The following is a 15,881-nucleotide window of genomic DNA, read 5'->3' as shown; positions in this document are numbered from 1 at the left end:
CCGGACGGTTTCACCACGCTACAAACCCTCTCGGCGACCGCTCCGGAGAAATTAACAACTCAAGGTCAAAGCATTGTTGACAGCATCGGTAAATTTCCATCCCGTTACTGTGCCTTTCAGGGGTGGCCAAGGTTGCTTTGTCTGGTGCGGACTTTATGCGGATTTTTAAAAATTCCATTTCAAGTATTTAAAAAGAAATGTGCTGACATTATGCGATTAAATACGGTACTGTATTTACCTGCAGAAGGATTGCACCTATAATTTTAGGTATGAAAATCTAACCGCAAGGATCATCCTCGAATAAGGGTCACGCCATATATATGTCTTCAACAAGTGAAGTCTCTGTGTACAGTGTCTCAGCTTATTGGCATATATGAAATATGGTACTGGTGTAGTTGACCCTCTGTTTTTCTTTGTTAACTACGGGAAGGTATGAGGTGGCAGTCCTGAGCCCACATTCCCCCCTTTCTTCTCATATTTACGATTCCTTCAGTTACAACACTATCTAACTAAGAAAAAGGAAAACGTTTGCTATTTTATAATACCCTGTTTACCTTGATTGTACGTTGATTGTATTTTATTTTATACCAATTCTTTTGCTGCGGAGAGAGAAGATGTGGCAAGCTACACTTTTGTCAATTTCTTCTATAAAAACCAGCATGCAGCACCTTATCATAAAAGCCTCACTTAAAACACTAATGTTTTCTGCAGTTTATTTTTTGGAATGTTCAGTCGTAAACATTGGAAATCTCACACAAAAACAGTAATGATTGAGCATAGTTGCAACATAAACACCTGTCAAGATAGACACGCTAATTGTGTATGGTGCCTGTTTACAGGAGTTTTACAACGATGAGGTAGGGAGAACTATCGACAATGCTGTATGGCCTCACGCACACACACTTGCTCCCTCTCTGGCTGTCTGAGCAGCACAGCAGACACGTCATTTGTGCCGGCGACCTGGCGAGCTGCAAACTTGTAACTGCACAGCTTCACACTACTCCTGAGATATTTTAATTAAATTATACTTTTTCGTGAAGTTATATTTATCAAAAACCAACATAGGCTATTTATGTATGGACATATTCAACCACACAGTGCAAGATTAATGTATTTTTTTAAAACCATGAATGATAAAACTCGCTTAAAGTTCGTCCTACATGTAAAAAAAAAATGAGCATAAAATATGTGACACTTATTCTGGTAAATTTTGTAATACCAAATTCATGATTACCGGACCATTATTTGAACTCAGGTCATATGAAGTGTGAGAAGTGCCATGCACCAGACCTTGTGGAGTCCTGTAGTGGCAACTGTCCGTCAAGCTCTACAGTAGGATAGCAGTCATAACATGCAATGTATGTGGCTCTTATCTAACACAGAAAATGGAATTTCTTAGATATTACTTTTGTTAATTTATATGTTATAATTTTGGTCTGTAACTTTTGTATATAGATACAGTTCAGCAATTGTGAAATATTTGGAATTTTGCCCAAAATGTGGTCAAATCCACAAAAAATTAAGGTTATCATCAAACAGCAACACAAAATACGCTAAACAACGAAGAAGAAAAAACACCCTATCATTTCCAGCAATATCAACTAAGATGGAGGCATCCACCTCTTGTTTCAGCGCTGGTGAAGCAATCTTTTGCCCTTTGTGTCTACACCTTTGGCTTGAGCTACATTCTATTATAACAGTTATGGCCAACAGGAACTTGTTTGTAAAAATTTTAGCCTTTTCAGAACTTTTAACAAACAGTTTGTGTTACGTGAAAGTTTTGTGGCAATGATAAAATATTTTGGAAAAGATGGGCAGTTATGAGCTTGTATTTAGACTTATGTAATGATTGAAAACTAAACTTTTCTTATCACCTAAAATTATAACTTAAAGCTGTCACAAAAACTAGCCAACATAATATAATAAAGTCTTTAGTTTGTGGCACAGTCATATAAAGCAGTCATTTATATCAGTCATTGCCATATAAATAAAGACCTGAATGAAAAAAGGAGGTTATTTTTTTCTAAAAAAAAGTCATGTTATTTTTCGGAAAAATAAAGTGAGGTTATTTTATTTTTATGAACACTTTTGACAGCATTTAATTTTTAAAAAATTAAACCATAACATTACAGAAATTCCATTTCCTAATTGTTTTATAACTAAAGTTGCATTAAAACTCTAACTGTAAGTGTTAGGGTTAGTAATAAAAATACACTTCAACATTGCTTTCTTTCAGGTTCTGCATTTTGTCTGTGATGATAAGTTGTAGTGACTAAGCAACAGTTCACTGTCAACATTGTTTGTAGGTGTACAAACAACATGCAGGTCTACAAACAGCATTCTGGACTGCCAGTGCAAACAGATCATAATTTATAGGTACTCAGAGAAGTCAGCATTTTCAACATTTGTATATGCTTTTCTGTCTTGCAAATCTCTTGCATATCTTTGTTAAGGGCTTCGTAACCCTTGAAAAGTTCTGTGTTCTCAAAAAAGATGAATTTCGGGAATATTTTTCATTGGTGAAATAACATTCTGACTTGTTAAGGATGATGTTCTTTGGTTTGAAACACTTATTTAAAGTCCTGAATACTGGTGCAGAAGGGTCATTGTCCAACACCACATGTTTGCCCTTTTTACGTGCTTTACAACATAATTTTGCTCAACAAAAAATGCAAACATCATAAACATCATCACAAAATACACTAAACAATGGGAAAAAATAAAAAAACACCCAATCATATTCAGCAATATCGACCAAGATGGAGGCATCCACCCCTTGTTCAGCTCTGGTGAAGCAATCTTTAAAACCCAACTCGGCGGTTGACCGCATTTTTCTGCATTATTCATTTGGAGCAGTTCACATTTATGACTGAAAATATTTATAACGGTGTTATTTACGTGGCCTATGTTAAAAACGCCAGCAGGCAGTTATAAAAAAATTATTTTGGTCGCTGCAGCATAAAAGATGTCTGGTTCGTAAAGCAAACTTTGCACTTGCAAAGTCCCTTCCATAATGCTAGGGTAATTTATTGCTGCCGTATTTACTGTATCTAGTTACAAAAATATTAAACTTATAAACTAATAAAAGGAATTTAAGTGCCCAGAGAAATTTTTTTATTTTAAATATTTAATTACATATTGAGTGCGGAGATAGAAGAATGTGAAAAAGGAGGGGGCTGCCTTCACAGCAGTAACATAAAGAGGAGAGGAAGGGAGAAGGATCCTGCCACAGCTCCATTAATGCTCTGTCTCCCCCTTCCCTTTTCAAAGAAATTCTGTCACACTGAGATGACATTTCAAAGGCAGTCAAAAGAAAGCTGTTAAAACAAGCATAACTAACGCAGTTTAGACGTAGAGCATTTAGTTGTTAAACTAAGCTGTTCCAGTCTTTAGCCTGGCATGTGACTATATGGTTGTGGTTCTTTGTTTTGGGGAGAAGCAAAACACGAGCAGTTGGAAATGTAACATTCATTTATTTGTGTACAAATTTGTGGCAAAGATGGGAAAAATTATAAAATCACATTTTAACTTCAAAACATCACAATTTGTGATATATGTTGAGTTTATTGCTATCAGGTTTTTTTAGGTTCCCACATATATACTGACATAGTTAATATTGTTACGGCCGTCAACTTACTCTTATCTGTGTCGATCGTAAAGACGGAAATGAAGGAAATATGTATATGAAAAGTTGATAATGAAATGAATCGTGAAGGATGAAGGGGGTAGGGAATGAAAGTGAATCTACCAGGATCGTCTGTGATCCTGATATCGTGACAGCCCTGTCATGAGTATCGGGTTCCGGGGGCGGTTCCACCACTCGTGTTTTTCCTTAAACAGTCCTTAAGGTAGGGTGACAAGTCCCTATTTGCAAAACATTTCAAATAAAGAGGTTAAGGGTGAACGTTTCCACAAGAACATGTTTATTTCCGCAGTTTCAACTAACAGTTTATTCAACACATATTTAATTCTCTACTTTCTGGGTCTTGACAAGTACAATTTTACCTTCTATTACTAACACATAATTACTGAACCATAGTCGTGCCTATCAGGGATACTGTCGTTAATAAATAAACCGTGCTGTCAACCATTTCCTAGAGCTTATTCTTGACCTAATTTGTCTCCTGATTTGTTACCAACAGTTGCAGACTAATTTATCCCAAGTTACATGACGGTTTGCTTTAAATTAATTAATAATGTCTACTGCGTGATTGTTCAATTGCATATTATTAGTTTTTGAAATGAGAGAGAGAGATACCAACTATTACAAGCTACATGGGCCTAAGGCGGTTATGCTGCTGTCTAGTGTTAAACCATCGTCGCATCGTGGCTGGTCACTCACCAATCATCGTCTCGGCGGCGGAGTAGCGAGGCTTCCCACTGGCTCTGTGACTCTGCCCTCCCGAATAAAATCTCCCAGTATAAGAAGCCCGTCCTGACCCTGTTTGCGTGTGTTGTTAATAACATAAACAGTTCCGCTTCGGCGCCGCTTCTGACGCCATTACACACTCCCCCTCCTTCCCTGTGCCTATGACGGAGTTTCACTGCGCTGTGACCAAGGTCGCACCAGCTGAGCGCGAGTGGCAACCCCCCTGTTTGTTTCCGCGGCTGTGTTATGCTATCGTTTGCAAACATTGCTTCCCCAACTCTCGCTTCACCTGTCCTTATTTTTCCTGCTGTGTTTGTCATTTCCTCATCGTGTCCCGCCGGTCCTGATCGTCTGGCTAGTCATTAAAAAAACAAAAAAAGCTTTCACTGATATCCTACAGTACAATATTGCCAATGGCAAGTAGTCCAGCGTAGACGTTTATTATTTTTAAAGGGGAAGCCTTCACCACTCCACTGAGGGTGTGCACCGAAAGGGGTCACGCATGGCGCTGCTACATCTCCACAATTAGCTGAAAACAATCACCCTGGGAAAAAAATAGAAATAGTAAAAGAAAATCATACTTATTAATTCATTAAATTATAAATGGTAGGAGGCTGTAACACAGCACCTCTTGCCGGGTGGCCAAACACACACACACGCACTCATTGGCGAGAGGTTTGAAACAGAGGGTGTCTGTGGGAGGAGAGGGGGTCGCAGTGGCGTGAAGCACATCGGGCTTAGGGAGGTGTAGCCCTGGTCGATGTCAGTACAATCCTAAGAAACTAATTACAAAACTACTGTTGAGTAAGGTCCGCAGACTAAATCCAGCATTGAGTTGTGATTTAAACTTGCTGAAATCATTGTACTTCCACTGCAATTACAATTCTGCTCTAGAGACTGTCGCAGCATGACTCACTACGACATATACTGTTTCCTGTAATAGTTTGGATACACAGCTCACATGCTTGCTGGAGGTACAATGAATGTGATAAATTTGAATATGACCAGCAGTGGAACCAGCATGTCAACGCTGTATCTAGTGTGCTTTGAACTTTCAATACTTATAGGGAAACTGTCAGGATTGAAATGTCTAGTAAAATAAACTAACAATAAATTTATAAAGTTTTAAATTGCCAGTGGTGTAGGTGTTACAGATTATGTATAGTTTTAAACTGACGTAATAAACGCTTCTGTGATCTACTGACAGATAGAATTCTTATATTTCTGAGTGGTTTCAAATTGATATCTTTTTAATGCCAGTAACAATTAACACATATTTTTGGCTTTAAACTATTCATGTTTCCTTTAAAATGGTATTTGCCCCCAAAACATATGCACTTGGACAAACTAATAAATTATAGTTATTCAATGGTCAAAACATTAACTTTTAAGGTAATCGTTGCAAAACTAGATATGACTTTAATGTTAATTTTTACTTTAAATTGTGAGCCAACCCTTCATTAATATTACAAGCCAATATTGATGACATGATATGTCTCTAGATATAATTGATGTAAGTCGAGACAAAACAAACACACACAAATCCCAAGCGACTAGCTGCTATGCGCCAGTAGAGAAGATTCTCTGCTTCTTTCAGACCTCTGGATAGTCTCTCCAATGTCGTAAACTTATATGGCTAGCTACAAAGAACAACAACTGCTATGGATGCTGGAACTGGAACTATGTCAGAAATTAACTATTTCTGTAGCTCCTGAAAAGTTCAAGACATGAAATAGTTTCACCATCAATGATGTAATCATTGAGTGGAAGGGAATGGGTTCATATAGGGATAGCCCAATTAATTTTTTTTGCACAGTTCTATTGACTGCTAATATATACAACACTAATACACAGGGTTGGCAATGTTTTTCCCATCCCTGGTAAATACCATGGTAAAATCCGGTATTTACTGTCTTAGGAAATATTAGTTTTTCCCACGTGGGAAAAACTTCAATTTAATAATTATAAAACTCCCTTTTTTAATCGCAATATTTTGTATTGTAATAATTCTGTAATATTCAGTGATTTAAAATGCATTACTTGTTAGTATATAAAAGTGAAAAACTGAATATATTTATAATTTTAGTAACTTCTTTATGTATTAATCACAAAGTGGTAGGTACATTAATCACTTATTAATAAGTAAAAATAAATTTTTTATAATTTTAGTAACTTCTTTATGTATTAATTACAAAAGGGTAGGTACATTAATTACAACAGACAAATGTGTAATATTACAGAAAACCATTTTTATGTCAAGAAAACACAAGGAATTCTGTTTCTGCACATCCACATTGTTCGTATTTCAAGCAAAATAGCAGCAAAAATATAAAATGACCAAAAAATGGAATTATGCTAGTTACATGTATCATTTCTAATGGAAAATTCATGATTGTGGGCCTTCTTGTTGATCGTAATAGGACATAGGCATAATGTTCATGCTTCAAACTATTACAATAGAAGCATTCACACAAAATTACAAATCAAATAGTAATAAAATTATGCCAGAAAATGCAAAGAATACTTTTTAAATTAATATAATAATTGTACATAATAATCACATGTACATTGTTCACATTTCAAACACTTACAAGCAAACACACAAATTGACCAAGAGACTGAATTGATTGAAGAAACCAAAGAACAATCTCGAAATTTAAATTATTGCGTATTACTTTTTTCCAGACTAGAATTTCTACAAGTTATCAGTTAAGTGTTACAGTGTCTGCTTTACCTTTCAGTGTCATATAGCAAAATACTAATTTAGCAGCCCTTTCAGTACTTAATCTATTTCTGGTTTTGCTATGGATAAATGAAAAACTGGAAAAAAATTTGCTCCAAAGATGCAGATGATGCAGGGCATCCTTGAATGTGGCCATTAAATCCAGAAAGTCTGCATCAATGCCACTTTTTTTCAGGTTTTTCCACCACTGAGAAGGTGAAATACCGTTAACAATCTTGTCTGAAAAAAATGTCTTTGGGAAGGGTTCGTTTTTCAATTGAAACTTAACGATGTAAAGCAAGTACTGAGGGTTTATGCCTTGTAAGTATACACGAGCAGATTCCTCTTGGGCTTGAGACAACTTTTTACCCTTGTGCAAGGGATGCATCATATTTGCCAAAATATGAATAGGAGTTATAGCACTTTCAAACCTAGACTTCACTTTCTTTGTGTGTGGTTTCAGTTGATCATTATGTAGTAGATCCAAAAAGACCTCACAAGCATCTGCAATATTTGCACTGTCACTCTGTAATTTATTCAGTGCATCAGAAATTGGTTTCAACTGATTGTACATATTTTTCACCTCTTTGTAGATACCACTGTTGTTGATTATGCACTTGATGTTGTCATTAATTTCGTCTTCATGTCTGTCTACAATTTGCAAGTAGAATGGCCTGTTCATAATAAAAGTCTGTAAGCAGGCCATCTCAGAGTTCCATCTTGTTTTGTCTGGGATTTGTGGTTTAACTGAACCAGAGTACTCTTTCAGTAAACTTCCTGGGATGTGATGGTTCCTGAAGAATTTTTGCACTTCCACAACATGGGCCATAAGTGACTCAACACTGATGCTCTTGCCAAGGAGATTCAAGTAATGTGATGCACAACCATATGTAATTGGAACAATGTCTTCTTTTTGGAGATTTTGCCTCATTGAAACCATTTTTTGTTCATTGTCACAAACAAAACTTTTCACAGTGCACTCATACATTTTTTCAGCAGCAAGTTTTGCTTCAGAAGCAAGTTTCTTACAGTAGTCACTTGTATTTTTATTAGTGCCACAATCTACTGAAGAAATGAAGACGCTCTTACCATTGCAGTATATGGAATTGGCTATTATCGGGTCATTGTGAATATTGCTCCAGCCATCTTGCATGAGAGTGACAGTTCTGCCAACAACAGTTTGTCTAGCAGTTTCTTGAAGCTCTTCTGTTATCTTGTCAAGGAGATCTTCTGCAAGACATTTTCAGGTTCGAGGTTTGTAGCCTGGTCTCAATACAGATATCATATCAGTGAAATTTTTTTTCTCTACTGTTGAGAATGGAATGTTACACGCATAAAAAAATTGTGCTACTTTGACATCAAGTTCTTGTTTTTTTGTGGTTGAAGTGTGTATTACAAAGTCACTTACAGAAGGCGGGAATTTGTTGACTGAATGTTTTACACCTGTAGTAGAAATTGTGCTTGTAGGTCTGTTAGCAGTTGAAGGTCTTGGATAATTTTCATCACAATCACTAGTTGCTGCCACACTGGAATCTATACTAGCTTGAGAAAAACAATTGGTTTGCATGTTTTCATTTTTTTTAAGTTCAGGACAAGTTTGTGAAATATGCTTTCCCATTCTGTCAGCTTCTGCACTTACTACTTGATTGCATGTTTTACACTTAACTATTAATTTTCCACTTGCATCTTCACTTTGGTTGAAATGACTCCAAACTGAATTGAGTGGTCTTCCTCCTTTTCCTTTGGTTGAAGTTTTTGGCATTTTTATCTTCCACTTATGAAACTAGTGTACCTTATCACTGCAACTTACTGATGAACATAAACAACATGGCCGTACATTCCAGAAGAATGCTCCTTCCAGGGCACATGGTGCTCATTCCAGGGCACAAAAATAGATACCGCTCACTAATTTTTGTGATTTTAAGTTCAATCATTACAAGTTTTATGCATGTGCCAAAGGTAAGTTGCAGAATGTTTCAAATTCCACAAATAATTTTATACAATACTGGAAAATAAATTTAGGAAGCATACTTTTCTATTTTTTAATCAATCAAAACACAGTAATAAGTGTTAAAAAAATATGAAAATAATATAAATTTTCGCAAGTAAGACATATTTTTACTGTAGAGTATTTACCAGTTTTACCCGTATTTACCATTTTTTCCCGGTATTTACCAGTTTTTTCCACTGGGATGGGAAAAATAGCTTTTGGACGGGAAAAACCCAACCCTGCTAATACATAATCTTACTTAAAATACGTACTAATCAGTTACTCGCACTCAGTATCTCAAGTCCTTACACACCGCACACCTGGCTGGGCCGCACCCCTCACGCATCTCTCGCCGCAGCACTCCTCGTGGACCTCCGTCGCCGCCGTCGCACTCCCTTTGCCAAGGAGCTGACTCCAACTCACCGAGCCACTCCATCGCCTCTGTCGCACTTCCCTTCATCGAGCCACTGTCGCGGTGGGTGGCGTCCAGGCTTGTATAGACCCTGGCGCCCTTCTAGAAGTGACGAGCTGGGGCCAGTCGCGTCATCTTGTACCGACCCAACGCACCAAGCGTATAGAAGGGCATCGGCAACTTGCGTCATGGCCCACGTAATTCCCACTGGCTGTCTGGCGCCGCGCTGGGATCTTCTATTAATGTCTAAACCAAGGTGAAATGAAATGGTTACATTAAGTTGGGTGTCTCTAGTTATTCTTAAATTTATACATTTAAATCATTTAATAACATAAATAATATACAAACTAATTTAGAATAATAATTCTGACAATAAAATAAAACTGTTAACAGCTGGACTGTTTACAAGACATACAAATGTGTGAGAACGGGTCTTTCATGCAAAAAAGGCAGTTCTGCAATGCATTGCCAAGCTGAAACTCTAATGTTATCATCAATAAGTTGATTTTTTATGCAGTAATTTCCTGGCACAAGAAGTTTATGCTAAACCATTAACAACAGTTTATTCATTTTCAGTATGCCAAAAAATGTAGTTGGTTAACTTAAAATTTAGTTAGTGACCTTCAGAGGCAAGTGTCAGTTTAAATACCAAGCCACTCCACTTCTGCCCGACAAGGTTCATATTTCAGTAGGTACGGTAGCAATTATTTATCAACAAAACTATGAAAAGCTCATAGCACTATCTACTTAAATTCAGTAATAAACACCGACCACTTGATATCCAAAAGTTAAGTTATGTGCATAACAGAGTCAAAACTATAGCACTAAAATTGGCACATGAAAATCTGTAAAATGGCAAGTCGATGCAGCCATAAAGGTCTTTACCTTGATGTTTGATGCGTGGAAGCCCTCGTAGCCTCGTTCCCACTTAAAACAGGGTATTGCTTTTGGGGGCGTTGGAGAAACTGTTCTGAGCACAATACTGCCCGAGCTAGCTGCATCAGGTCCATCGCGAAAAGTCCGCGACCGCCGGCACGCTCGTGACACGAACTTGGTCCAGCTGGCAGCGTGACAGTCTCGAGCCACAGCGCGGCTTGTTCTTCCTCAGCACTCGCCGCTGACTCCTGCGCCTCATGCAAACATTTCCAACCAGAAAGACATTAATCAATTTTTGTTTGAAACAGAAATTAAGTAACTTAAAGAATGCTGGTAAGTTTCTAAAAAAAGCAAAAGTAATTAGACCAGCCAAATAGTCTTACAGAAATAATTATTTAAAAATGGAAAACAATGATAAAAAATAAATCTATAATTTAAAGACAAAAGTTTCCAACTCTGAGCAAGAATTTCTAGATCTGGTAATAAATACTAGCAGTTTTTTACTTAAATTTTTAAAAGTATAGTTAATAAGCAACCTTTATTAAAACATGAGAAGACAGTAGCACATACCACAGATATAATTTTTCTCTTGTGCTGTCAACCTTACTTGCAGATGGCTAGTTTGTATCCAAAGACATAATGTACAGTACACTCCCAATTATCCGCAAAATTAATTGGCAAGGCACCCGCGGATAGTGAAAATCGCGGATAATCCACAAAAGAGCCAAAAATGGGAAACAAAAAAGGAAACATTAATTTCAACTTAAAAATCTAAAAATTTATGTACAGTAAAAGTTACAATTAATAGTAAAAATTTTTAAATGATGCTAAAATGTATTGTATGTTAATTATTCAATAAAATACTAACATTTCAGTAATGTAAACATAAAAGTGCTCGGTACTTACTTCGTAACAAGGATACACGTACGTACTCAGAGACTTCATTAGACACTAAAAAAGCAACCATACGACTAGAAGCAAAGCGCGACAGAGACAAAAATAGCAACACATGCCAGCCTACTGAGTGAGTTCCGAGAAGGCCTGTGGCGTTTTACTGTATACTGCACACAATACACTCGTCAGTAGAGTTCAAATTTGCTCACTTGTAATACAATACAGATTTACATAATGTGCTGTATTTTTTCGTAGCATGCGCAGATAATAGGGAGTTTACTGTAATTACAACCAGTGATTTCTCTCAAATACTGATTTCTAAAGTGTTCAGATGAACTGGAAAGGACTTAACCTGCGCCGGCTCTACTTTCTGTTAGCTGGGTCTGATGTGGAGAGTAGACAGGAGGTCAACACAGTTCCCTTCAGTGTTGAAGACTACCACCCCGGCTAGGCTGTGCTACCTGCTGGAGCCACACGATCTCAGCGAGACTCACCTGTTGCAGCCGAGCTGGCGTGCCAGGCCGCAGCCGGAGGAGCTTCGAAAGGCAACGGGATCGCTGGGATCTCCATTCGTGCCACTACAGGCCGTCAAGCAGCGCAGCAAGCTGCCGTCGGGAGGTGTCGTCCAGCACAGCAGTCCTGCCACCACGTCTGACAGCAAGCAGCAGCCCCAGCCGGGCGGCCTGCCCACGCCGCCGTTCACTTCTAGCTCCGCACCCAAGGTCAGCCCCTCCGCAGTGCCTGAACTTCCCCATTGGGAAGTTATGGTTCTTGGGTCAAATATTGTAGCAGAGCAATATAAGAAAGTCGTCAAAAAAACGGGAGACACTTTGTGCAGTGCATCCCTGCGGCAGATCCTGATCCTACAGCATAAGCACATTTGTGACAGGGTTATTTACCTATTTATAATGTACTTTTTTTTTTGTAAGTTTTCTCTAGTTGTTATGTTTTATAGCTAAAGCCGAGATTTTATGATGTTATAAAAAAAAGCAAATTTCTTCATTAAAAATAGTGGATTTCGTCTTTATTATTATTAAAAATTTTAACCCACTTACTAAAAGTATTGAACTGCGTTGAACGATCTTCACAATTGCGAGTGTTTAATCCTAGATAACTCCAGGTTTGTGTTAGTGATGTTACATGAATGTTTTATTATTTTCCTAGAAAAATTGTGAACTACTAAAATTTTTGAGCTTTAAAATTTGTCTCAATTCTAGTACTTAAAACTAAAACTCAACTCAACTCAAAATTTCTAGTTCTTGTGCACCCCTAATAAAATCCAAGTATGTTTCTGATAACTAGGGACCCCAGAAAATGGTAAATAAAACTGGCTCATTTCGGTTTAAAAAAATCACAAAAGCGGTGCAAAAAATTGGTGTAAAAATAAGCAAGCGGTGCTAAAAATCGGTGTAAAAATTTGGTGAGATACGTTAAATTAAAATTGAAATTGGCAAACGAGGATTGTTTTGCTTCAAATTTTTTTTAAATTTTAATATCAAACATAAAATGCACTCAGTTGGCAAACACTAAAAACCAGGTCCTCATGTTTGGGTCATCTGCTTTTTCCAAAGGTTTGTTTGCCCCCACCATCATTTCAACAAAGTCAATTATAAATTGTTGTTTGTTTACAACTATGTTTTTAGAAGTTTGCAAAGCAGCTCCTATAGACGTCTGTTTTGCAGTACCGGTAGTCGACGTTGATGCCGCACATAATTTTTTTTTTTTTTATGAGTTGCGTTAGAAACGTGTTTTAGGCATGTGTCTCGACGGATCCAGTCCACACGAACGTTGCAAAACTTACACATTATTATCTTATCCTTAACATCAAATATATAAAATCCTTCCTGCTTCATCTCTCGTTCTCGATCGAAAACCGTAACTATTTTCGGCATCTTAACACAAAAATAGGCACTACTAACTAGATGCTTGGAAATTAATACCGAGTAAACGAGACGTCATAAAAAAAAAACCTACTGCAAGCTGCACCGTAAAAACATTTATGCCGTAGTGGCACGCACACGAAAAAAAATATTGTGTTCGGCCAGAATGAAACTATTATGTGAGCGTAAAAATTTTTACGCTTCTATGCGCTAGAATTTTTGAGAACTAATACCAACTACACGAAAATTGTGTTCGTAACGCTGCTACATAGCGGCAACGTAAATATACACGTTTGCCGCCATGTTGGAACTACAATCGATTTCGTTACGCGATATCAATACAATCGATAGTAAGATTATTTACAGTATCCGACCAATGTAAACATTCTTGGTAACGGAAATTACGTGCATTTCGCGCAAAGTTTCGTGTTTTGTGAAAAAATAGCAGATTTCGTGAAAACGGTGAAATAGTGCCCAATTTCGCGGTATTTCGTGTATTTCACGGTTCACCATTTTCTGGGGTCCCTACTGATAACTATTTCCTGTTGCTCCTAAATGTATTTTAGCTAGAAATATCGGGTTTCCTATGTGTTTCTAAAATAATTTAAAATTTATCCAAAGCTGAATTTATTAAATACCGTATTTACTCACATAATCGTCACAGCAATTTTACCAAATTTTATGGAGAAAAAAAAGTAAGGTGCGACCATTATGTGAGGAAAAATTGGAAAAAAAAAATTTTAAGTAAAATTTTTCAGTAAGTCGCTTGAAAATGCTAAATTAAAGAAGTTAATATCTAGGTTCATGGTACCTATACGTAATATTTATTTACAATACGCGCAAAATAAACAAAACAACTTTTGGTTACAAGAAGTTTGACAAAATTAAAAATAAACATTGCGAAAAAATCAATAAACAAAATACATTTATTAAACACATTCAGTCTGAACACTCACCAAGTTTATCTATTCATTGTCTGAACTAGATACTGATGCATCAGATTCATTTGCCGGGACGTCAACGTCATCTTAGTCGCCGCTGTCGTCACGTGTTATTCAAATTGTCTTTTTGTTTTCGCCAGTCACGAAAAAGTTTTTCACTTACTGAAAATTCTCTTTCCGTGGCCCGATTTTTGTGCTCTTCTGCAAATGCGATTACGCGCAACTTGAAAGCGGCAGTATACAAATTTTATTTACCCATATTTTCACAAAATGAACTTTCTCAAACTCGGAAATTACCGGTACTTTCCACTCCAATGCAAACGAGATAAAACAATGGCATCACAGCATCTTATCTTCCACACACATTCCTTCCTCCCACACAGCCAATTAGGACATGCCGCTCAAGGTTGGACCAATGATAAGCGCCACACGCCACGTGAAAGCAGGCTGTTCCATTGTGTTTACGGCTGTTCTATTCGCGCCTCGCGCCTCAGTCACCGTCAATAAATTAGGGTGCAACGAATATGGGGAGAATCTTAAATACCAAATTCATTACCTCAACAATAGGTGCGACGATTAAGCGATGGCGACGATTATTCAAGTAAATACGGTACTTGGTTTTTAATCTTAATTTTCTTTTTCTATTTAATATTTAACAACTACAATTAACTTTTTTGTAATAAGAAGTTAATGATTTTAAAAAATGGAAAAATATATTTAATATTTTCTTTGTCTGCTCCTGTAATTTACTCTCTGTATTTTTTATGCACATCAAACACATCTAGGAGCCACAGCGGTGGACTGGGGTGATGATATCGTGTTATGCTGTGACTGACTACTATTACAAAAATGTAATTTAAAGTTAATGTTTTATTATGTTGTAGGATTCGTCTTCGCCTGCTGTAAAACCTGTCACACCAAAGCCTCTAGTTCCAAAACCAAAAAAATCAAGAATTGCTGCCAACTTTAATATTGATGAAAAAAGTTGTAAGAAGTAACAGTATTTCAAGTTAAAAATAAATTGAAATACAAAACATGTGTATTGATTCCAATGGAATTAAATCACTGTATTTTTTAGGTATTAATGGCTTATTTTGTCTGTAAATATACTTTTATGAAAAAAAACCAATGAAGTTCTGTTAAGGGCACAAAGAAATTTGCATTGTTAAATGGTTTTATTGTTTATAAAAACAAAGTGAGTTTTAATTCAAACTTTGATTGTTAAAAATAAGGTTTTGAGAATTGTAACTGTGTATCATTAACATAACTTTTACAACAATTGTGCTGTTTCAGCAGTATGGATCTAGGGTTTGTGTTCAAATCCTTTCGTAAGCTCATCATTATTAATGTCACTGGTCGAAGATTTAACTTGTGAAGCATACAAAGGACTGAACTTATACTGTATTTATTACTGCAGTATCACTTGAGTTTTGTGTGTCGTAATAAAAACTTATATTTTTTATCTCTGTTTTCTTTTTGTTATTATATCCTTATATTATTAAAGCAAAAGGGAGAAAGATATAATACATAGATGCTTTTTTAAGATGGCTAAATTTGAAACAGTTTGAAAATCAAGAAATTTTTTCAATGGCAAAGGCGTTGCAAGCATCATCTGGCTGCCTTTCGCTCAGGCTGGCTGCAGGCTGGGAATTCATGTCGACAATTCATTGATGCAGTCATTTTACATATGACAGTTCAGTTAATGGGTTGACTGGTACTAAGACATCTATCAATCTTCAAAAATAACAAATATTATTTAAGTATTTGTAAGTATAATTCCAATACCAAATCAAATAC

General features: G+C 36.6%; 1 protein-coding gene across 3 annotated transcripts in view; it reads left to right on the top strand.

The window, feature by feature from the left end:
- Nucleotides 1-15,546, top strand: part of LOC134531598 (5'-3' exoribonuclease 1) — a 373,786-nt gene extending 358,240 nt beyond the window's left edge. For all 3 annotated transcript variants that reach the window (XM_063367328.1, XM_063367329.1, XM_063367330.1), the window contains exons 33-34: nucleotides 11,767-11,985; nucleotides 14,969-15,546. In XM_063367328.1, coding sequence (XP_063223398.1) covers nucleotides 11,767-11,985; nucleotides 14,969-15,082 — 333 coding nt within the window. In that variant the 3' untranslated portion in view covers nucleotides 15,083-15,546. The remainder of the gene's footprint in view (nucleotides 1-11,766; nucleotides 11,986-14,968) is intronic.
- Nucleotides 15,547-15,881: the final 335 nt, after the last annotated feature.

Source organism: Bacillus rossius, chromosome 5, assembly GCF_032445375.1.
Source record: "Bacillus rossius redtenbacheri isolate Brsri chromosome 5, Brsri_v3, whole genome shotgun sequence".
Taxonomy (NCBI): domain Eukaryota; kingdom Metazoa; phylum Arthropoda; class Insecta; order Phasmatodea; family Bacillidae; genus Bacillus; species Bacillus rossius.
Note: the sequence above shows the minus strand (reverse complement) of the source record. Positions and strands in the feature narration are given on the sequence as shown.